This window comes from Stenella coeruleoalba (genome assembly GCF_951394435.1).
Source record: "Stenella coeruleoalba genome assembly, chromosome: 9".
In the NCBI taxonomy this organism is placed as follows: Eukaryota; Metazoa; Chordata; class Mammalia; order Artiodactyla; family Delphinidae; genus Stenella; species Stenella coeruleoalba.
The window spans coordinates 103,615,377-103,641,017 of NC_137155.1; the positions used below are offsets into that span (position 1 = coordinate 103,615,377).

General features: G+C 40.4%; 1 protein-coding gene across 4 annotated transcripts in view; it reads right to left on the bottom strand.

Moving 5' to 3' along the window:
• Positions 1-25,300, bottom strand: part of LMBR1 (limb development membrane protein 1) — a 139,686-nt gene extending 114,386 nt beyond the window's left edge. For 3 of the 4 annotated variants that reach the window (XM_079931890.1, XM_079931891.1, XM_079931889.1), the window contains exons 1-2: positions 25,014-25,300; positions 157-229 (exon numbers count right to left, since the gene is read on the bottom strand). In XM_079931890.1, the coding sequence (XP_079788016.1) occupies positions 157-229; positions 25,014-25,079 (139 nt within the window). In that variant the 5' untranslated portion in view covers positions 25,080-25,300. The remainder of the gene's footprint in view (positions 1-156; positions 230-25,013) is intronic. The other variant, XM_079931892.1, reaches the window with a different exon arrangement.
• Between the last annotated feature and the right edge of the window lie 341 nt (positions 25,301-25,641).

Sequence of the window (25,641 nt, forward strand, 5' to 3'; positions counted from 1 at the left end):
GGTTATTTTTAGGGCTCTTAGTACCAGGCAACTGCTTGCTTCCATCACAGGCATACTGAATATACTAACTATGCCGATGGGCACCATATAGCCATGGACCATGCCTAGACCACTTGGCATTAGAATCAAAGCTTTAATAACAATGTGTCTACTAACCTGATTTTCTCTTGTATCTTGTGATGATGAAGTAGGAGACAATGTAGAGAACGGCAAAGAGAAGGAAACAGATCTGAAACAAAACAAATTTAACAAATCATTTACATTTTTGCATCTCTTTTTAAGTAACAGAAGATACATCTTTGGCATTCATAGGGAAAAAGAATTTAATCTATTACAAAGTAAAAATTTTAGCTAACAAAAAGTGTTATGAAATATTAACTTATACAAATTAGTCAGCCCAGTTTAAAACCATTCCAGAAAAAAAAGCCCAGTGGACATTTTGCTTTTCATAACTTGACCAAGTTGTTTTCAAAATCATGTGGAACTATAAAGAACCAGACCATTACCAACAATTTTGAAAAATAAAGCCAATGAGAGGCTACTAACCTTACTAAATATTAAAACGTGCTATTAATATAAAGCTTCAATAACATTTAAAGAGTGTGCTGACACCAAAACCTGGCAGATCAATGAAACAGATTCTATCATATAAAAATTCATGTCAGGTGGTTGTACATACACGAGGCCTCACAAATCAAGGTGGGGGTGGGGGCGATTATTCAATAATTAAACCACATGTCAAAACGAACAGCAGTTGAACAAGATACTTTTTTAATATTAAATTCCTTTTAATTTCTATCAGATCTAGGGGACGGAGGCAAAAAAGGATGGGTGAAGGAATGGGAGATCTCAGTATAGTCAAAGATCAAGTGTGCTTTAGATAAAGGCCTCGTGGAGCTGTGGACCATGGTAGAAATACTTTGAAGACTCTCAAGTGAAACCATTCCAGGTGATGATGAAGCCTCGGGATGACCCCTATGCATGGATTTCTGAAGAAGGGTTGGCAGCCATATGACTGAGAATGATCATGGACAAGGCAGTAAATATCCACTGAGCAGAGTAGTGATATGATCTGACATACTGCAAAAAGCTCACTCTAGTTACAGTGTGGAAAATAAATTAGAAAAAGGAAATGACGGAAGCAGGGAGACCAGTTAGGACTCGCTGCAATAATATAGAGGAAAGGTCACTTAGACCTGTGCTGTGGAGGTGTTAAGATGTTATCAAGTTCTGGGTATGTTTTGAAAGCAGACTTGACAGGACTTGTAGGAATAAACATAAGGTTCTTGGCTTGAGAAACTGGAAAGACAGAGTTGCCATTTCCTGAGTCAGGGAAGGTCAAAAGAGGAGTAGTTTTGGGGTAGAAATAAGAACAGCGTTTACATTGCTGTATTTGAAACATATATTATTCACTCAGGTGGAGAGGTTGAATGGGCAGTTGGATATAAAAACGCGTACAGTTGAGGGGAAGGAACCAGGCTAGGGGGAAAAAAAGAAGAGTCATCAGCAGATAGATGGGACTTAAAGCCATAAGACTAGATGAGATTTCCACTGTAGGTGGTGAGTACAGCCAGAGAAGAGAAGTCTGAGAACAGAGTTCTGGGCTCTCAAATATTTAGAAGCCAACTCGAGAGAAGGAATCAGCAAAAGCTGACTGAGAAGCAGCAGCAAAGAAGAGACCGACGTACTGAAAGCCAAGTGAAGAAAGTTTATGTAGGAAAAGGGAATTATCTACCGCGTCAAATGCTGCTGAAAGGCCAAGTAAGATGAGCACTGAGAACGGGCAACTGGATTTAGCAACATGGAGGTCATCGGTGACCTTGACAAGAGCTGTTTTTCTGGAAGGGTGGAGGGAAAAACCTGACTGAAATGGATTAAGCAAGGAGAAAACTTGGAGCAAAATGAAAGCAGACAGTTCTTACCAGGAGTTTTATGATAAAGGGCAGCAAAGGAAATGTAAAAGGGACTGCTGAGAGGGGTTTTTTTAAGATGAGAAAAGTTATACAGTTGTTGAAATAACCCAGTACTTACTTCTGATGCAAGAAAGAAAGGGAGAATCGCTGAAGAAATGTGCTCAAGTTGAGGGGCTACATACAAAAATTTATCCAAAGTAAAAAGGAGGAGGAGAAGGAAAAGCAGGAACTGAGAGAACATTTGAGTCCCTCTGCAGGTGGGTTAAGTAGATGGTGGTAGAAGCACAAAGACATTATCTTTTGATGGCTTCTATTTTCTCAGTGAAAGAGAAGTTCATCAAATGAGTTACACATGAGGGTGGGGCGAGAAGTATGTAAGTCACGCAGGAGAATGGGAGAATAAATGGATTTGAGAAACACAACGGAAGTGAGGGGCAACGGGAAATGAAACGGCCTTTAAAGTTTCAGGCAAGCTCAAGCCAAGACTCTAAGCAATGCAGGAAGCCTGATGATGCTATACAACACAACACAAGAGCTTGATTTTTAGATGCTGAGGCAGATGTAGGCTGAGTCCCCAAGAACTAGCACAGGCTTGATGATTCTAACAAATAACCTATTCTCTCTCCTCCCCTTTACAACCTACACTTGCGGACTTCCACTTTTCACCACCACTCACTCACTCACTCTTCCAACCACTTATCTGACTTGACGCCCACTGACCCACTCAAAGTGCTCTGGCAGTGGTCAGTGATGTCCCAACAGCCAAATTACACTTTCATGATTTCACTTGCCCTCTAAGCAGCAACTTGCACGTCAGCAATCTTCCTCCTTCTCTGATTATTCTCCCAGACTCCATCACTAGCTTCCCTTTTCCTGCCAGCCTTTAAACATTATTCTTCTCTATGATTTCTGAGCGGAGCCAGAAATCTATTCTCATTCCACAAGCTCTTTATAGTTAACCTCATCTGTTCCCAGCGTTTGAACCACCAACCCCCAGAAATCCCCAGACCACCATTTGAGAACCACTGGTTTAGGGTATTAGCAAGAGTGAGTGAAATAATGGGCCATGAAACCTAAGTGGATTGGGAGAAAATTGAACCCAAGTGATGGATAGGAGTGGACATGCCAATCAACTGAGGTTCCTGGTAGAGAAGCAGCTGCAATAAAAGTACTTGACCAAGGAAGCTGGAAGAATACAAAGTTGTGACTAAAGCATGTTTTAGGATTTTTTAAATTAGTAATTAAAGGTGGAGAAGAGTAGTTTCAGGAGTTCCAGGGAGTTTGTGCAGAAGTGGTAGCTGAGAAGGCATGAAAGTTAACGGACAAACGGAAATCAAGGAACCAAAATGCATGGCATGGGATGGAAAAGACTAATGGAAAGCAATCCATCTAAGAGTAGAAGGCTAACAATTATAAAAACAAGTGTAAGTATTACTAATTTGGAAATAAGAGCTACCCACTATGAAAATAAACATACAACTAAACCAGACTGGAACAACAACACAAAAATCACAGAACTAGTTAGGCCATTTTTCTAGTTCCAAAGATGGGGGGTAGGAGCAGGTGTGCTCCTTCTCTACATGAGCACGTCGGTATCAGAGAGACACACCCATGGGGATACGTAAAACGAAAACAAGCATAATGATGCCTCCTATTCTCCTACATTCAGTGGAGGCAAAAGGAAATTCCTAACGAAAAAAAGAAGGAAGTCATTCCAGCTCGCCACCACTAAAGGTGAGGTACAGCTGATAAAAAGGGATACGATGGGCTCTCACGGTTCTCTGAAAAGACTGAGCTTTTCTCTCCTGGTCAGGGGAAGAACAAGGCTACCAGAGACCATAAGCAGAAGCACAGGGTGCATGTCCTCTGTGCCAGCTGACCCAAAGCAGGTGCTTCAGCCCTCACTGGGGGCCACACGGCTTTAGTCCTGATGCTGATCAAGAATGGCCAGGCACTTGGGAGCTAAGTTACCCAGTCACGAGTAACCTAATAAAGGTATTTCTAAAGTTTGCTTTACACCATTTCACTTTTTAGAAAGACCCACTTCAGTACCTGTTTTTGGTAACCAAACAAAATCCAAAGAGGATTTTCACTTTTACCAAAAAAGGGCGAAAAGCGAAAATCTCATTCAGCTCAGTGTGTTTTGCAGCAAGCGTTACAGAGGCAGCGCCCACCCCAGCAGTGAGAGCGGCCCGCCAAGCTCCTCCCCGGAACCACACTCAGCATCTCAGCATCAAGCTGCTACAGCTGTGAACCGTATCGGTGAGCACCTGTGCTTCATCTCGATTGATTTTGTGTATCTGTGAGCAAGACGGGTCCTAAAGTAACTGCTTCTCTACTTTGTGCCATTTCAGCTCAGGAAAGGTTTCCTAGGACGCTCTACTTTCAGAGGTCGGAAAAAACCTATAATATATCTAAAATATGCTGTTAAAAGCAAATATTCTTAAATCCCAGTATAAGATTTAAACCTAAATTCAAACTAGTACCTTATAATCAAACTGTATAAGTGTAAGCTTTTCACTTAAGGCTGATGGGCTTCAGCTAGTTTAAGATGACCACGGGGAGTAAATATCATAAGAGTGATGGGTACAAATGGCCTAAGGAAAGCTACCAGTGACACATTTCTAACAAAATCCTGGGAGAGGACAAGTAAACTATAACTGAGCCAATAATCTCACTCCACAGCAGAGCCAATAACCCTGGCTTTATTTTAAAATTGCTAAATCAAAAATGTGAGATGTTGAGTATCCTTTAAAGTTACAAGTGAACCACAAAATAACTAAAATTAAAATTATAATTCTTTCAAATTACCCTAAGAGCCAGACTATGTAGTAAAACACAAGAAAACACAAATAGGGCTTCCCTGGTGGCGCTGTGGTTGAGAATCTGCCTGCCAACGCAGGACACGGGTTCGAGCCCTGGTCTGGGAAGATCCCACATGCCGCGGAGCAACTGGGCCCATGAGCCATAATTACTGAGCCTGCGCGTCTGGAGCCTGTGCTCCGCAACAAGAGAGGCCGCGATAGTGAGAGGCCCGCGCACCGCGATGAAGTGGCCCCTGCCTGCCACAACTAGAGAAAGCCCTCACACAGAAACGAAGACCCAACACAGCCATAAATAAATAAATAAATAAATTTTAAAAAGAAAACACAGTTATAAAAATAAGATAATAAACTAAAGATGAAACATATTAAAATCATAATTGTAAATAAAACTGTCAAAAGAAAACTCTCACAGACTAAGATATAGCTAAAATGAAGTGGCTTGGGACGGCTGAAAGCAAAGGGATAAAGACATACCAAGCAGATGCTAACAACAAAGAAAGTTAGGCTGTCACATTTTTTTTTTCCTCTCAGACAAGGCTGAATTTAAGACAAAAAGTGCTAAGACAAATTGGGGCCCTTTGTGAACAATGGTATAATCCACAATGAGGAAATAATCTTTATGCACCAAAAACACAGAACCAAATGACACTTTTTAAAACTGAATATGCAAGGAAAAATAAAACACTACTTTAGCTGAAAGAATTTAATTCACCATGAATGAAAAAGTAAACCCAAACCAAATACATAATAATAAATGTGAATTTCTTAAGTATTAGGAATGCTCTAATAAATAAATGTTGCCATGCTGAATGCTCTATACACCTATGTGCCCCACATTCTGCCACCCACTGCCCCAGCCCCTCATAACCACTAATCCGACTTCTGTTTCTAGGGATTTGCCTATTCTGGATATTTCATATAAAGGAATCATACAGTATCTGACATTTTGTGCCTGGCTTCTTTCACTTAGCATGTTTTCAAGGTTCATCCATGTTGCAGCATGTATAAAAACATCATTCCTCCAGACTTTTTATAGAAAAATAAAAATTTGATTAAAAACACACTGAATTCTTGTTGCTAGTAGCTATAAGCATTCCTTTCAGATATACTTGCATATGTACACAAGGATATATATATATATACACACACACATATAAAGATGTTCATTGTTTTACTGTTTGTAATTGCAACATACCACCTTTCAAAAGAGAAAAGACAAAATTACCAGTGCTCTATTTCCACAATTAATTTGAATACAAAACACATGCTGATATCCACTCTTCTAAGAGTTACTAGCACTATCACAATAAATTGCCCCGTGTCTTTCAACTTGTGCTTCAATAAAGGAAAAAGAATATTTCCTTGCAAAAAAATAACACTGAGACCTTTAACAAGGGGTAAATAGTCCATCTTTCAAGACTAACACAGCAAATTTCTAGTTCATTAATTTCATCTACAATATTACACTTTATTACTTGTTCTTGAGATTTTTCAGACTCCATGACTTGCAATTTTTTACAAGGCAAGTCACCAGCAAAAAGTTCTTTAAATTCCTTCTGAAACCCACTCCAGAAAAACATAAAAGAAGAACAGCTTTATTTGAGAGGAGCAAGCATCAGAGCCAGTTGTCACTCACCCTTTGTCCTTCGGGCTCTTTCATCCCAATCACAACCATTCTACCCACTTAGCCTCCCTCCTTCTGAATCCCCACAAACTCCTACTTCACAAATTTAGCACAGCAATGATTTCTACTGAATGTTTCATGTAAATAAAACTTGTCCCCTAAACTATGTATTACATACAATATACTTTAGGTATATCGGAGGTACTAACACAAATAGGAATAATCTTGTACATCTCTTGAATCCTGCTGAGTGCCTAGATAAATAATTTTAAAACAAACTGAGTAAATCACACACCCTTCCCACTGCTGGTTCCTTAGCCTCAGTCAGGTATGATCAGGGCAAAGGGAAGACACTTAGAACTGGATAAAAGGTGGAAGTTTAGATTAGACTGGACTCAATTTTTCAACATGTGAAAGTGACTATAAAGCTATAAGATGAGCCCCAAGTTGTCATGAGGGGTAAGGTACAAAGATGCAACAAAGCATCCTTGCAAGCAGCAGTGGGAGAAAATTAAGCTGCTTTATAACTATTTCCTATCAAGTTTACCCACGCAATAAACACTTAAGTACTGACCTCTTAATGATATTAAAGATGGAAGATCTTCCATGAAGATGGAAGATCTTGCCATTAATTTAGATCTCTGATTTTTTAAATCAGAGTATGTAGTTTTCCTCATATAGATTTGAACATATTTTGTTAGATTTACACCTAAGCATTTGGGGGTGGGGGTGTGTTAATGTAAATGGCGCTGTTTTTTTAATTTCAAATTCCAAGTTTTCATTGCTCATATACAGGAAAGCAATTGACTATTGTTTATTAATTTGTATCTTGAAACCCTGCTGTAATCTCTTATTAGTCCCAGCAGGTTTTTGTTGTTACTGACTCCCTGGCGTGTCACCTGAAAACAAAAAGTTTTGTTTTTTGTTTTTGTTTTTGGCCATGCTGTGCAGCTTGCAGGATCCTAGTTCCCCGACCAGGGACTGAACCCGGGTCCCGGCAGTGAAAACACCAAGTCCTAACCACTGGACCACCAGGAAATTCCCCAGTTTTTTTTCTTTATTCCCAATCTATATACCTATTATCTCCTTTTCTTTTGTTAATGCCTCAGCTAGGACTTCCAGTGATGCTGAAAAGGAGTGGTAAGAGGGGACATCCATGCCTTGTTCCTGATCCTAGTGGGAAAGCTTCTAGTTTCTCCCCATTAAGTATGATGTTAGCTATAGATATTCTGTGGATGTCCTTTACCAAGTTGAGGAAGCTCCCCTCTATTTCTAGTTTACTGAGAGTTTTTATCAGGAATGGATGCTGAATTTTGCCAACTGCTTTTTCTGCATCTACTGATAGGATCTTATGATATTTCTTCTTTAGTCTGGTGATGTGATGGACTACATTAAGTGATTTTTGTATAATTCTTTTTATACACTGTTGGAATTAATTTGCTAATATTTTCTTGCAGAATTTGTGCATCTATGCCCATGAGCAATATCAGTCTGTAGTTTTCTTTTATTGCAATGTCTTTGTCTGTTTAGTAGTAGGGTCATACTAGCCTCATAGAAGAAGTTAGGAAGTAGTCCCTCTTCTTCTATTGTCTGTAAGAGACTGCAGATAATTGATATCACTTCTTCCTTAAATATGTGTTAGAATTCACCAGCCAAACAATCTGGCACTGGTTTTTGGAAGGTTAACTGCTGATTCAAGTTCTTTAGTAGATACAGACCTCCTCAAATTATCTGCTTTTCCTTGTGTGAGCTTTGATAAATTGTATCTTTGAAGGAATTTGTTCATTTCATCTAAGTTTTCAAATTTGTGGGCACAGAATTGTTCATAATATTCCTTTAGTAACTTTTTAATGCCCATGGAATCAGTAGCAATGGCCTCTCCTTCATTTCCGGTATTAGTAATGTGTTTTCCCTCTGTTTTTCTTAGCCTAGCAAGAGGTTTATCATTCTTACTGATATTCTCGAAGAACAAGCTTTTGGTTTTGCGGACTTTTAAAATTTATTTCCTGCTTTCAGTTTCATTGCTTTTTGCTCCATTTCTTATTATCACTTCTCCTTTGCTTACTTTTAAATGACTTTGCTCTTCTTTTTCTAGTTTTCTAAGGTAGAAGCTTAGATTAGTGATTTTAGACCTGTCTTCTTTTTTAATATATCCATTCAATGCTACAAATTTCTCCCTAAGCACTGCTTTTGCTACATCCCACCAAATTTTGATAAACTGTGTTTTCATTTTCATTTAAAAATATTTTTAAATTTCTCTTGAGACTTTTTCTTTGACCCATGTGTTATTTAGAAGTGTACTATTTAATCTCCAATTACTTTGGAGCTTCCCAGCTATATTTCTGTTACTAATCTGTAATTTAACTCAACTCTGGTATGAGAACAGACATTGTATGATTTCTATCCTTTTAAGTTTAAGTGTTTTATGGCCTAGAAGGTGGTCCATCTTGGTGAATGTTCCATGCAAGCTTGAGAAGAATGCACACTGTGCTGTTGTTGGATGAAGGAGTCTGTAAATGTCAATTAGATCCAGTTGACTGATGGTGTTATTTAGTTCAAATATATATATATATATATATATATATATATATATAGCCAATTAACAATAGAGGGTGTGTTGCAGTCTCCAGCTATATCAGTGGAGTCATCCATTTCTTTTGGCAGTTCAGTTTTTGCCTGATGTATTTTGATGCTCTGTTGTTAGGTACATACACATTAAGGATTGCTATGCCTTCTTAGAAAGCTGACCCTTTATCATTATATATTGCTCCTTTTAGCCCTGACAGTCTTCCTTGCTCTGCAGTCCACCTTGTCTGAAATTAACACAGATACTCCAGCTCTCTCTTGATCAGTGTTAGCACGGTATATCTTTCTGTGTCCCTTTACTTTTAATATATCTGTATCTTTACATTTATTCGATTTCTTATAGACAACATATAGTTGGGGTTTTTAATCCACTCTGACCATCTGTCTTTTAATTGATTTATTTAGACCATTCACATTTAAAATGATCATTGATACTGTTGTTTTAATATTTATCATAGTTTTAACTATTTTCTATTCACTGACCTTGTTCTTTGTTTCCATTTTTGTCTTTCAGTCCTTTTCTGCCATCTCTGGTTTTAACTGAGCATTTTATATAATTCTATGTTCTCTCCTCTCTTAGCATATCAACTACACTTCTTTTTAAATTTTTCATCGGTTGCCCTAGAGTTTACAATTTACATTTACAACTACTCTAAATCTACTTTCAAACAATACTATACAGCTTCATAGGTAGTGCAGATACCTTACAGCAGAGTTTTCCCAATTCCTTCCTCCTGTCCCTATAACATTACTGTCATTCATTTCACTTATCCACAAGCTAATCACTGGAAACACTGGCGCTATTACTTTCAATAAACTGTTACCTGTTGGATCAAGAGTAAAAGATTTTATTTACCCTTAGTTGATTCCTCTCTAATACTCTTCCTTTCTTTATGTAAATCTGAGTTTCTCACCTAAATAATGTCCATCTCTCGGAAGAACTTCTGTTAAAATTTCTTGTCAAGCAGGTCTATTAGCAACAACTTCCCTTAACTTTTGTTTGTACTGCATAGCATAGGGAATTATATTCAATATCTTTGAATAACCTGTAATGGAAAAGAATCTGAAAAAGGATAGATAGATAGATAGATATAACTGAACCACTTAGCTGTACACCTGAAACTAATACAACATTATAAACTAACTATACTTAAATTTAAAAAATGGTCAAAAAAAATTTTTTTTTAATTTTAAAAAAGAGCTCAATTTAAAAATGGACAGGGACTTCCCAAGTGGTGCAGTGGTTAAGAATCCACCTGCCAATTCAGAGGACATGGGTTCGAGCCCTGGTCCGGGAAGATCCCACATGCCACGGAGCAGCTAAGCCCGTGTGCCACAACTACTAAGCCTGTGTTCTAGAGCCTGCGAGCCACAACTACTGAGCCCGTGTGCCACAGCTACTGAAGCCCGCACACCTAGAGCCCGTGCTCCGCAACAAGAGAGGCCACCACAATGAGAAGCCTGTGCACTGCAACGAAGAGTAGCCCCCGCTCGCTGCAACTAGAGAAAGCCCGTGCACAGCAACAAAGACCCAACACAGCCAAATAAATAAATTTTAAAAAATAAATAAAATAAAATAAAAAATAAAAATGGATAAAGCATCTGAATAGGCACATTCCCCCAAAGAACATATACAAATGGCCAATAAGGATACAGAAAGATGTCTAACATCATCAGTAATCAGGGAAATACTAATCAAAAGCACAACGAGGGCTTCCCTGGTGGCGCAGTGGTTGAGAGTCCGCCTGCCGATGCAGGGGACACCGGTTCATGCCCCGGTCTGGGAAGATCCCACATGTCGCGGAGCAGCTGGGCCCGTGAGCCATGGCTGCTGAGCCTGCACGTCCAGAGCCTGTGCTCCGCAACGGAAGAGGCCACAGCAGCGAGAGGCCCGCGTACCGCAAAAAAAAAAAAAAAAAAAAAAAGCACAACGAGATAATACATAATACTCACCAGGATGGCTATAATTAAAAATCAAAAAGACCATTAATGACAAGTGTTGAAGAGAATATGGAGAAACTGGAACTCTCATGTTGGTGGTACAAATGTGAAATGGTGCCATGATTCTGGAAAATAGTTTATCAGTTCCTCAAAATATTAAACACAGAGTTATCAGCATATGACCTAGCAATTCCACCCAAGAGAAATAAAAAGATATGTCCACACAAAAACTTGTACACAAATGTTCACAGCAACACTTTTCATAAGAGCCAAAAAGTGGAAACAACCTGAAGCTCCATCAACTAAAGAATGAATAACTAAAACATGGCACATCCATACGACAGAATATTATTTGACCATAAAAAAGAATGGACTATTGATGCATGCTACAACATGATGAGCCTTGAAAACATCATGCTAATTGAAAGAAGCTAGACACCAAAAAAAACCACATATTGCATGATTCAATTAATATGAAATATCCAGAGCAGGCAAAGGTAGATTAGTGGTTGTCTAGAACTGGAAGGAGGAGAATTTGGGGGTAAATGGGGAATGAACTGCTAAAGGGTATAATATTTCTTTTTAAGATAATAAAAATGTTCTATCATTAGATTGTGGTGATGGCTGCACGATTCATGTATATACTAAAAATCACCGAAATGGGTAAACTGTATCATATGTGAATTATATCTCAATAAAACTTTAAAAACCAGTTGAGTTGGTTTTGTGCAGCATTCCCATTGTTCTGACAAGAACAAAATACACATACATGCATGAACTACTAAATGTACATTGTACAATTTCAGTGATTTCATATGAGTCAAATGCTCTTAACATTTGCATTTAAAACTTGTATTGCACCATATCAAGATGAATGGTAAAATTCATGGTAATAGGACTTCCTTGGTGGTGTAGTGGTTAAGAATCCGCCTGCCAATGCAGGGCACATGGGTTCAACCCCTGGTCCCGGAAGATCCCATACGCTGCGGAACAACTAAGCCCATGCGCCACTATTACTGAGCCTGTGCTCTAGAGACCTTGAGCCACAACTACTGAAGCCCGCGCACCTAGAGCCTATGCTCCGCAACAAGAGAAGCCACCGCAGTGAGAAGCCCACTCGCTGCAACTAGAGAAAGCCCGAGTGCAGCAACGAAGACCCAACGCAGCCAAAAATAATTAATAAAAAATAAATTTCCAAAAAAAAATTCAGGCTAATTTTTTTACTTAAAACAACATTGAATAGCATGTAAAAAAATATGACAAGTTGGTAAAAAACCACTGAATAAAGGAAAATGCTTTATATTTTAGTACCTTTAATTGCATTTTCTTCCTGCTTTTCAAACAAAGAACCCGTATTTTCATTTTGCACTGGGCCCCAAAAAATTTTGCACTGGGCTAGCCCTGGAACAAATCTGAAAACCACTGCACGGAACTTCCTGGAGAGCAAGGACAGAATATGAATATGAAGAAAAAAGTTCCCATCACCTTGCTCTTTTAACAACTAGACATTAAGTTAACAAAGCTACATCAAGTGCTCTTGGTAACTAGTAGAACACTGAAACTAGTTCAAAAATCATCTATTCTTGAACAAGCTTAACCAAAGTCCACAGAAACAACAAATCCCATATTATCAGGTGTTCAGCACTGTGCCAAGCACCTTCCTAACACTGTCTCATGTAATTCTCACTGAGGTAGGTGTTGTAATTCCCAGTTTTGTAGACAAGGAAAGTAAGATTCCGAGAGATTAAGCAACTTCCCCAATACCACACAGCTAGTTGGCAGCCGAGATATGACTGGAGCCTACTCTGCCCCAATCCAGAGCCAACAAATCTGCCTCCATGTTCTGCTTCCAGTACTGCAGTGCAGTAGGGAGAAACACAGGCTCTCAATAGAGCCTAATGGTTAAAACTGGGGTTCTGAAAGAGTATTAGACGAGGGAAAGCAACAGTTATAGGCCTCAATAATACATCTGATATTAAAATATACAACATCAATCCCATAAAATCACCATCTCATGAATTACCATGCTGGTGAAACAAACACTGTTTGCAGTCCTAGATGCCCGGCTTTTTGTAAAATTCCTTATTTAGTTATGGTGCTCTATGAAAGATACACAGTAAATTTGAGAAGAACTAAAATAATGTTAGATAAATGACTTCTTAAGGTCAAAAACTCCTACTTTAAGGGATATGTGGAATGTTCCTGAAACCCAAGCCCCCAAAAAGATACACATGTAGAAAAACTTTTAATTAAACATCAGAATAACTTTAAAAATTCCTATCTTGAGAGTCTATGGCCCACACAGCTAAAGCACTATGAGTTTTATCATGAGTCCTGCCGCAAAGAGCCACAAAGGAAAAAAAATATTGTATTCCCTCTCCAACTTTAAGTTCCCCTCATGCAATTTCAAGTTTACACAAATTTGTTTCTACAAACCTTTTCAAAAGCCAAGAAATTCTGGCATCCCCAAAGTCCTGGTGGAGATGGGTCAGCAATGGAAAAACAGGTCAAGTAGGAAGACAGAGAGGAATGGTTTTTACAAAGACACCTCGGACGGCACCCCACCACAGTCTTTGAGGGCAGTAGGAAGACAAGCACATAAAAGGTAACAAGTGCTCTGACACGGAGTCCTCAAGGGCAGAGCTAGGGTTCTATGCCCAGTGACTGGAAAAGGTCACCCAAAGCCTCTCCCACCTCCAGCACACAGTTCTTCAGTGCCAGTGGAATGACAGCGAGGAGCAGGGTCTCAGGAGCTAAAAACTCCAAGTCAAAAAGCAGAAAGACACTAAACATCTGGACAGAGTGAGAGCCATAAAGAAATACTTCTCGGAATACATACTATTCAAAATAATCCAAAATGCATTTACAAGAATTCCATTGATATTCTAGAGAAGTGGATCCTGAAAGATTCTAACACACAAAGGATGATAGATATTAGCAGCGTAAAATTAGAATTTTTTATCTTTATTTGGTGTCCTTTCTGAGTTGTTTTAAGTGTTAAAACATTTATAAGGGATTTCAAAAAGAAATTCTGAACTTTATTCCCTCATGTCTCTTTTTTGCTATAACGCCATAAGTTCCCTGAATTATCTTACTACCAAGGTTTTCAGGAAATTGACCTGTAATATTATATTTACATATAATCTTCAAAGCCCTAGCATTATCATGAGTGAACACCTACAAATATCTACTACAGACACTGTGGAGAATAAAACAAAAACATATGGCTCTCAAAGGATTTATACTCTATCCTACTGCATAATTTTGGCTTGGATACAAAAGGAAGACTAACACTAAAAATCATGCTGAAAGGATATGACATTCTTTGGATGCCTACATATCTCAGGAAATATACTTCCAATTGCCACTTAAGAAGGAAAAGAATAGGGGAAAAGGAAAAATCATCTCACGTATATAATGAGGAATGCCTCAGTCCCCTTTAACCTCAAGTACAGAACTAGAAACAGGTGATGTATACCCACAAGGAGCACATCACAGGCCAAAGCTGCTACAACCAATTACCACAAACTTAGTGACTTAACACAAATTTATTACCTCATAGTTCTGGAGGTCAAAAATCCAACACGGGTTTCACTGTGCTACAAGCAAGGTATCAGCAGGGCTAGTTTCTTCTGGAGACTCTAAGGGAAAATCCACGTCCTTGTCTTTCCCAGACTCTGGAGGCTACCCACATTCCTTGACTTGTGGCTCCTTCCTCCACCCGCAAAGTGCATCACTCCAACCTCTGGTTGTCATCACATCTTCTCAAACTCTGACCCTCCTGCCTCCCTCTTATAAGGACCCTTGTAATTGCACTCACCCAAATAATCCAGGATAATCTTCCCCTTAACATAATTACATCTGCAAAGCACTTCTGCCACCTAAGATAACATATTCACAGGCTCCAGAGAATACCACGTGGACATCGTTATGGGCCACTGTACCGCCTACCAAGGGAAATTGATTTAACCCACGTTCAGCAAACTCAAATACAAAGAATCCTCTATACCTCTATCCCATTCTTCTTTGTTCACCAATACTGTAAAATCATCTCCATATATATTGGCTATTGGATTTATATCTACTACACCATCCACTCTAAGATTTTATGACCACAATGAGAAAGGGAAAAGCATCCCCTGCATCTGGGAGCTGGCCTGCTACTATCAATAGGCCTTGAAGCAACCTTCAAACTGGCTAGCAACTCACAGCCAGGTACTCACAGCTAGGTCTTGATGATTCTCCCGTCGAAAATAAACAACTTCAGAGAACATTAACATCAGAGAAGGCCACTCTATGACCATAATGGATAAAGAATAAGACCACTCTGTAGTCATGCCTCAACAAAGATGAGAAACATGGACACTGTCCAAATCATAGAAATGACCAAACATTTCCCCACACTGGCTAGTAAGAATGACTTACATCTTTACCAATTACAGTTTTAGCCTCACTCAAATCTTTCTCCTTCAAGATAAGATCTATTAAGATACCCAGTCATAGAATTATCTCTGCTTCCTAACAGCATCCAATACAGATCAAAGCCCCACTTCACTTCCATTAACTCTTCCCACCTAACACAAGCCCAAATCCTATTTTAAAAAGTTGTTTTCTAATACTCTCTTACTGAGATGCCTCACAGTTCCCCATGGTATGCATTTTCCCTCACTGTAACATGCAATAAACCTGACTTATCCAACTACAAGTGTGTTCCTGGCGGTCTTTGGCTGAAGAACAATGACAAAGGTCAGGAAAGACTATGGATCCCCAGACAACTGAATTCCAAATTTATGTACAACATTGGTGATTGGCTCAATCTTCTGCCCAACCCCTATTCTCAAGACAAAAGGACTAAAGTTTTAAGCTCTAGCACAAGGAGTAAACCATGGAGGTGAGGGCAAGACCGTGGTAGGAAAAGGCAGGTAACCGCACCTAAGGAAGCAGCAGGTGGAGGATGATTCCTGGCACCCCCATTTTTCCCCACTCCTATTTAGCCAAAAGGGAGCCAAAAAAATGGCAGGGTCCTAAAACCTCTACTGTTGTAATAGTCCCAGTCAACCCTAGAATTGTCCCCAAATACATTACAGCCCAGTGAGGGAGTTTTGTCCACAACTAGGATAAGGAAGAATTTAGATTATGCAGCCAGACCCCAAAGCTCCCAGCCAGCGAGCTTCATAGGCTCTCCTTGGTCCTTTCATCAGCCTTACAGTAAGCCAACTCTCCATTTTATGTAACTGACCTAGTTGGATGCACTGAACCCTGTCATGGTGGAGGTTTAAACCTTATAGGCTGTAAACAGAGTACAGGCTGTGGGATGAGCCTGCCTGGATTCAAACTGCGGCTCTATCGCACGCTGTGACAGATGCTGTGAAGTACCTACTTCACTGGGTTGTTATCTTCAAATAAGATAACCTGGTCAGTACTCGATAAGTGTTATTTCTTATTAATTTAGTGAAGGGATTATGGAGACTTTTTAGTACAGTCGTGTATTAATCTGTGATCATTTTAACTATACTGGTGAAAGTGGCATCAATGTAAGATAACCACTTTGAAGATATCTAAATAAATGTATCCAAAGAACAGATGTACTGAAAGACAAATGTTGCTGTGCAACTATGGCAGCATAAGAAATAGGTACATATAAATTACTGTCAATGTTTCAGCTCTCCTGATGGGTATTAATAAGCTAGTCAATGCTTTAGAATCCTGAGTGATGGTTCATGTGTGTATATTGTTTAAAAACAGGTTAATCAAAAGCAGGTCACAGACAAACAAATGAAAAGTTTGTGTGTGAACCAAGGATTAAAAATAATCCAATTTTGTGCACCTGAAGTACAAAAGGAAAAGTAAAAAAGACAGCAAAAGGAAATGGATCGTTACATTTAGTTGATAGTAGGAGCTAAATGTAATCATTATAGTAACTGACAAGAGAACTCTGAGATATTCATAATATTAAAGAGGAAGTAAAATTATTACATGAGCATTTAAAAGTTAAACACTGTACCACATACAAAAATTAACTCAAAACAGATCAAAGACCTCATAAATGTAAGTTAAAACTACACAACTCTTAGAAGAAAACATAAGGAAAAATCTTCATGACATTGAATTTAGCAATGATTTCTTGGATATAACACCAAAAACACAAGCAACAATGACAAAAAATACGTAAATTGGACTAAATCAAAATTTAAAGTTTTAGTCCACCAAAGAACACTATAAATAGATTTAAAAAAAGCAACCCACAGAATGGGAGAAAATATTTTCAAATCACAAAGGAATTAACATCCAGAATATATAAAGAACTCTTAAAACTCAACAACAAAACAACCCAATTCAAAAATGGGCAAAGGCCTTAGATAGACATTTCCTCAAAGAAAATATACAAATGTCCAAAAGCACATGAAACAATGCTCAATGTCACTAATCATCAGGGAAACACAAATCAAAACCATAATGAGCTACCACTGCACACCCACTAGGGTAACTATTATTGTTAAAAAAACAGAAAACAACATGTGTTGGTGAAGATATGGAGAAACTGAAACCCTGGCACATGACTGTTGGGAATGTAAAATGGTCCAGCCACTGTGGAAAACATGGCAGCTTCTCAAAAACTTAAACATAGGATTACCATGTGATCCAACAATTCCAATTCTGGGTCTATACCTAAAAGAATTGAAAGCAAGGTCTGGAACAAATATTCATTCATTCATTCATTTGAATATTCAAACATGTTCATAGCAGCATTATTCACAGTAGCCAGAAAACAACCCAAATGTCCACGGACGGATGAATGGATAAGCAAAACATGGTATATACACACAACAGAATATTATCCAGCCTTAAAAAGGAAGGAAATTCTGACACATGCTTCAACATGGATGAAACTTGACAGCATTATGCTAAGTGAAATAAGCCAGACACAAAAGGACAAATATTGTATGACTCTACTTACATGAAATACCTGGACCAAAAAGTTCCCTTGGTTTTTAAGTAAAAATAAAAGACATATTTTTCATTTTCACCAAGAACTTTATTGAACAACATATTCACCATTTTGTTCCACTACCTTCTGCCATTTTTCAGGCAACTTCATAATTCCATCTTCTTAAAACTTTTTTATCTTTTTGAGCAAAGAACTTTTCCAGATGCCTTTTACAGTCTTCCAGAGAATTGAAATTTTTTCCATTAAGAGAATTTTGTAAAGACCAAAATAAATGGAAATCCGAAAGTGCAATGTCTGGTGAATACGGAGGATGAATCAGAACTTCCCAGCCAAGCTAACAGTTTTTGCCTGGTCATCAAAGAAACATGCAGTCTTGCGCTATCCTGATGGAATTATGTGTTTTCTGTTGACTAATTCTGGATGCTTTTCGACGAGTGCTACTTTCACTTGGTATAACTGGGAGCAGTACTTGTTGGAATTAACCATTTGGTTTTCCAGGAGGAGCTCATAATAGAGGACTCCCATCCAATCCCACCATATACACAACATCACCTTCTTTGGATGAAGACCAGCCTTTGGTGTGGCTGGTGGTGGTTCATTTTGCTTGCTCCACCATCTCTTCTGTTCCAGATTATTGCACAGTACCCACTTTTCATTGACAGTCACAATTTGTTTTAAAAATGGAACGTTTTCGTTATGTTTAAGTAGAGAATCGCATGCAGAAGTACAGTCAAGAAGGTTTTTTTCACTTAACTTACGTGGAACCCAAACATCAAAGCGATCAACATAACCCAGCTGGTACAAATGATTTTCAGTGCTTGATTTGGATATTTTGAGTACGTCGGCTATCTCTCACGGGGTAAAAGGTTAATTGTTCTCAATTAATGTCTCGATTTGATTGCTATCAACTTCAACTGGGCTACCAGACTGTGGAGCATCGTCCAGCGAGAAATCTCCAGCACGAAACTTCACAAACCAATTTTGACATATTTGATCAGTCACAGCACCTTCTTCATACACTACACAAATCTTTTTTTGGGTTTCAGGTGCAGTTTTACCTTTCTTGAAACAATAAAGCATAATATGACGAAAATGTTGCTTTTTTCCTTCCATCTTCAATATTAAAATGGCTACACAAAAATTCACCAATTTTGATAAGTTTTTTTTAAATGCACGCTGATATGACAGCTGTCACAATACAATCTAACAAAATTGTTTCGAATGAAGTTAAAGACAACTAAGCACTAGTAGAGCCTTCTTGCGGAAAAAAAGAAAAAAAAACCGAACAAACTTTTTGGCCAAGCCAATAAAATTTAGAGAGATAGAAAGTAGAGTGGTGGTTACTAGAAGGAGAGAGGAACGGGGAGTTACTGACCAAAGGAGACAGTTTCAGTTTGGAATGACGAAAAAGTTCTGGAGATGGATAGTGGTGATGGTCGCACAACAATGCAAATGTACTTCATGTCACTGGAATAAACACTTTAAAATGGTAAATTGAAGGTTACATATATTTTATCTTTTAGGCAAAACCAAAAAGAGTTGAATAATTAAAAGAACTGAGACCATGGCAATCAGAAAAGAAAAAGAAATAACAAGAATCCGAACTGGAAAACAAGTAAAACTGTCACTGTTTACAGATGACATGGTACTACACATAGAAAATCATAAAAATGCTGCCAGAAAACTACTAGAGCTCATCACTGAATTTAGTAAAGTTGCAGGATACAAAATTAACACACAGAAATCTCCTGCATTCCTAAAAACAAAAGATCAGAAAGAGAAATTAGGGAAACAATCCCATTTACCATCACATCAAAAAGAATAAAATACCTAGGAATAAACCTACCTAAGAAGGCAAAAGACCTGTACGCTGAAAACTATAAGATGCTGATGAAAGAAATCGAAGATGACACAGATGGATAGATATACCGTGTCCTTGGATTGGAAGAATCAATACTGTCAAAATGACTATTCTACCCAAGGCAATCTATAGATTCAATGCAATCCCTATCAAATTACCAATGGCATTTTTCACAGAACTGGAACAAAAAAAAATTTTAATTTGTATGGAAACATAAAAGACCCCAAATAGCCAAAGCAATCCTGAGAAAGAAAAATGGAGTTGGAGGAGTCAGGCCCCCTAACTTCAGATTATACTACAAAGCTACAGTAATCACAACAGTATGGTACTGGCACAGAAAAACAGAAATACAGATCAATGGAACAGGACTGAAAGCCCAGGAGTAAACCCACGCACCTATCGTCAATTAATCTACGACAAAGGAGGCAAGAATATACGGTGGAGAAAAAACAACCTCTTCAATAAGTGGTGCTGGGAAAATTGGACAGCTACATGTAAAAGAATGAAATTAGAATATTCTCTAACACCATACACAAACCTAAATGTAAGGCCAGATACTATAAAACTGTTAGAAGAAAACACAGGCAGAATACTCTGACATAAATTGCAGCAATATCTGGGATTTCCCTGGTGGTGCAGTTGATAAGACTCCACGCTCCCAATGCAGGGGGCCTGGGTTCGATCTCTGGTCCGGGAACTAGATCCCATATGCATGCCACAACTAAGAGTTCGCATGCCACAACTGGGGAGCCGGAGAGCCGCAACTAAGGAGCCCACGTGCTGCAACTAAGGAGCCAGCAAGCCGCAACTAAGGAATCCACCTGCTGCAACTAAGACCCAGCACAACCAAATAAATAAACATTTTTAAAAATAATAATAATAAATTGCAGCCATATCTTTTTGGATCCACCTCCTAGAGTAACGAAAATAAAAACAAAAATAAACAAATGAGACGTAATTAAACTTAAAAGCTTATGCACAGCAAAGGAAACCATAAACAAAACAAAAAGAGAACCCACAGAATGGGAGAAAATATTTGCAAATGAAGCAACCGACAACAGATTAATCTCCAAAATATACAAACATCTTATGCAGCTCTATACCACAAAAACAAACAACCCAATCAAAAAAGTGGACAGAAGGGGCTTCCCTGGTGGCGCAGTGGTTGAGAGTCCACCTGCCGATGCAGGGCATGCAGGTTCGTGCCCCAGTCTGGGAAAATCCCACTTGCCGCGGAGCGGCTGGGCCCATGAGCCATGGCCGCTGAGCCTGCGCGTCTGGAGCCTGTGCTCCGCAACGGGAGAGGCCACAACAGTGAGAGGCCCGCGTACCGCCAAAAAAAAAAAAAAAAAAAAAAAGGACAGAAGATCTCAACAGACATTTCTCCCAAGAAGACATACAGGTGGCCAAAAAGCACATGAAAAGATGCTCAACATCACTAATTATTAGAGAAATGCATATCAAAACTACAATGAGGTATCACCTCACATTGGTCAGAATGGCCATCATCAAAAAGTCTACGAACGACAAATGCTGGAGAGGATGTGGAGAAAAGGGAACTCTCTTGCCCTGTTGGTGGGAATGTAAATTGGTACAAGCACTATGGAGAACAGTATGGAGGTTCCTTAAAAAACTAAAAATATAACTACCATAGGACCCAGCAATCCCACTTCTGGGCGTGTATCCAGAGAAAACCATAGTTCAAAATGATACATGAACCCTAATATTCATTGCAGCACTATTTACAATAGCAAAGACATGGAAGCAACTTAGATGTCCATCAACAGAAAAATGGATAAATAAGATGTGGTACATATATACAATGGGATATTTTCTCAGCCATAAAAAAAGGAATGAAATAATGCCATTTGCAGCAACATGGATGGACCTAGAGATTATCACACTAAGTGAAGTCAGAGAAAAAGACAAATATCTTATGACATCACTTATATGTGGACTCTTTAAAAAAAATGATACAAATGAACTTATTTACAAAACAGAAACAGACTCACAGACTTCAAAAACAAACTTACCGTTACCAAAGAGGGGGGGGCGCAGGAAGGATAAGTTAGAAGTTTGGGATTAACAAACACACACAAGTATATATAAAATAGATAATCAACAAAGACCTACTGTACAGCACAGGGAACTCTACTCAATACTCTGTAATAACCTATATGGGAAAAGCATCTGAAAAAGAATGGATATATGTATATGTATAAATGAGTCAATTTGCTGTATACCTGAAACTAGCAAAACATTGTAAATCGATGATAATATAAAATTTAAAAATTTTTTGAATTTGTTTAATTAAAAAAGTTAATAAATAAAAGAATTGGCAACAAGTCCGAGAGAAAAATCAAGCATTTATACTCACTCTAAATATAAATACTTTGAGGAAGGAAAGCCAAAGACTGGAAATTCACTAAGCTTGGTCACTGTCTGCACTAGTTCTGCAGAGGGCAGCGTATACCTACCACCCAAGGGTGCTGGTGCAGAAGTAGGGGTGAGGAGGAGCAGAACTAAGGAATTCTAGAATCAGTGCCAAAACTGAGTTGTTTCTAGGGTAGGAGACAAAAATAAAGCTCCTGGCTACTATAACGTGGGTCCCTTTCTCAATCCAAATAAGAGAACATCTGATTAATTTAAAATAAAGCCAAAAACAAACAGACCAATGAAACAGCATAGAATCAAAATTAAACCCCACAAATATACAGTTATACCTAATTTGTGACTAAGGTCATAAATGGTGCTGAAGCAATTGGACATCCATGTGAAAAAAATATATACGAATCCTACTTTACAACGTACACAAAAAATAAATTCCAGATGAACTGCAGGTTTAAATGAGAGGAGTAAATCAATAAACCATTTAGAGAAAAGCACAAGAGGACATCTTCCTTACCTTGGAGTAAGCAAAAATTTCTTAAACAGGACATAAAACATACCGATCATAAAAAAAAATTCTAATAAAGTGAACTATATTAAAATTAAGAATTTCTGCTCATTAGAAGATATCATTAAGCAAGTGAAAAAGCATCCCCAGAATGAAAAAAAGATTTACTATATATACACACACACACACGTATGCACATGTATACACATATATATACATATACATGACCAAAGTATCATATCCAGAAAACATAAACAACTCTGGCAAATCAATATTAAAAAGATAAACAAGGGACTTCCCCGTTGGTCCAGTGGTAGAGAATCTGCCTTCCAATGTAGAAGACGCGGATTCGATCCCTGGTGGGGGAACTAGGATCCCACATGCCGCGGGCCAACTAAGCCCGCGCTCCACAACTGCTGAGCTCGCGTGGCGCAAACTACAGAGCCCACGCGCTCTCGAGCCCGTGAGCCACAACTAGAGAGAAGCCCGCGCGCCGCAACGAAAGACCCCGCGTGCGGCAACTACGACCCCGACGCAGCCAAAAAAAAATAAGGAAAATAAATAAATTAAATAAATTTGTTTTTAAAATAAGCAATTAAAAAAAGAAAGTCTGTTACTTAGTTTTAAAAAATAAATAAGTTTAAAAGTGGGAAAAAGACCTGAAGACTCTTCACAAAAGATTTCCAAATGGCCAATACACATATGAAAAGGTGCTGAAATTCATTATCATCAGCAAAATGCAAATAAAGTCTTTTGTGCAACAAATACATGACACTTACCAGAATGGCTAAAATTTTTTAAAAAAAGAAAAAAAAAAAACCAGAAAATACTAAGTGTCCTACAGATGGGAAGCAAATCACGCCTCTCCTACAGCGCTGGTGGGAGTGTAAATTGGTGCAACCCACTTTGGCAAACTGTTTAAAAGTATCTACTAAAGATGAACAAACCCACAACCTATAACCTAGAGGTTCCATCCTTAGGTATGGACCTAACAAATGCGTCCACATGTTCACCAGAAGACATGTACAAGAATACTCGTAACCACAACCCGAAAATTACTGAAGTGCCCACCAACAGTGAAATAAACATAAATTGTGCTACAGTCACACAACTACAGCATTCAGGGTGAACTGCAACTACATACAACAGAGAGGAATTTCACAAACGCTGTTGAGTGAAGGAAATCGGACACAAAAGAGGGCATACTGTAAGGCTCCACTTACATAAAAGTTCGAAACTAAGCTAATCTACTAAAGCCAGGACAGTGCTTACTCTTGGTGGAGAGGAGAGCAACTGGACGGGGAAAAGGGATGGGCCTCTGAGATGCTAATACTAATTGTGTTTCACAGTCTGTGTTCAGAATTACACAGGTGTGTTTAAAGTGCTTCGAGCTGGGCATGTATCATGATGTACTTCTCTGTTTATTTTAGCTTCAATTTAAAACTTTAAACTAATACGCCGTAGCAGAATCCACCAGTTCAGAATTTATACCTCTTTATTCCAAGATATGACTTGGCAAAGTGATTCTCAATTTTCTAGATCAAGAACTACACAAACCAGGCAATTCTCAAAAACCAAGAGACTGACTGAATTTGAGAGAAGTTAGTTAGAAGAGGGGAGGAACAAACACAAATGCACAACATGTATATATTTTACATCGCTATGAAAACATAAACACACACAACGTGTTCGAGCGCCAGGAAAAGGTGAAAACATCAACGTAGACTCCTACGGCCGAGCCTGCTTCCCGACCCCTGCCAGCAGCACAGAAGAAACAGGGGACCAAGAAAGGATGACTTCCTTCAGAAGCTGCTTCCAGGGCACAGAGGACTTCTGCCCAGGCCCTCAATCCCACCCATCGCCGGCCTTCACACCCAAACGCAAGGTTTCGGGCTCAGCCCAAGAAGGGAGGAGGGCGACGGGTGAGGAGCGGAAAGGTGGGCGCTAACCCGGCCGAGGTGACTAGTCGGGCTGGGAGAGCGAGCCCGGCCACACCCCGGCGCCTGCGCGGGGCCACCCAGGTCCCGCCAGACACCCGCCCGCACACCTGTCTACCGTGCCAGGCCAGGGACGTGCCAGGCAACGGTGCGCGGGCCGCGGGACTGTCGTCCACTGCCTGGAGGGCCGACGCCGCCAACCCGGCCCGGGAAGAGCCCCGGGGGAGGAGGGCGCAGGCGGCCCCGAAGCACTCCCGGGGGCCGGACAGGTGACTCGACGGGACCGCGCCCAGGACTGAGAGCAGGTGGGCGCAGAGCGGGGGGCGGAGCCTGGGGGAGGGGCGCGGCGCGAGGCGGAGGGGCGAGGGCGGGGGCGGGGAAGCGGTACAGGGGAGACCGCGAGGGCCGCGAGGGGGAAGCGAAGGGGATGGGAGGGACAGGCGGGCGGCAGGCTGGGAGGGGGCGGGCGGAGGGCGCTCACCGTGGACTCTCGCACTTGGCTGTGGAAGTGCTGCTCCCGCGCCGACACCTCGTCCTGCCCTTCCATCCTCCTTCATGCCCGCCGCCACGCCGCCCGCGTCCGCGCACTCCACCGCACCATCGCCTGCCGGCCCGAGGGGCTCGACGGCCGCCCCGCCGGCCGGGACGGGAGCAGCCTGCCGCTGCACAGACCGCGACCAAGACACCGGGCGCTGCCTCAACCGCCGCCTCAGAAGAAGCCGCTCGGGCTGCTGAGGGCGGGCGCCGCGCGAGCCGGGGCGGGGAGGGGGCGGGTCTTGACGTCAGAGGAAGGCGCCGCGCGTCAGAGGAAGGCGCCGCGCGTCAGAGGAGCGCGCCGCGACGCCTGAGGGGCCTGAGGCTGAGGGGCGGAGCCTGCCGGGCGGGGCTCGGGGGGCCACGCCCCCGGGGAGCGGAGGCCGGCGGGCGCAGGCGAAATTCCGCAGGGAGCGAGGTGAGGAGCTAGCGGTTGGGGTCGGGTCTCCGGGCGCGTACTCCCCCCGCCGGTGAGGGTGAACTAACGGAGGTGGGCGGGCCGGCGCGCCGGGTTAGCAGGCGTTTACCCTGTATGGCCGCAGCAGTCAGCGCCCTTCACCAGCACGAACCCCGCC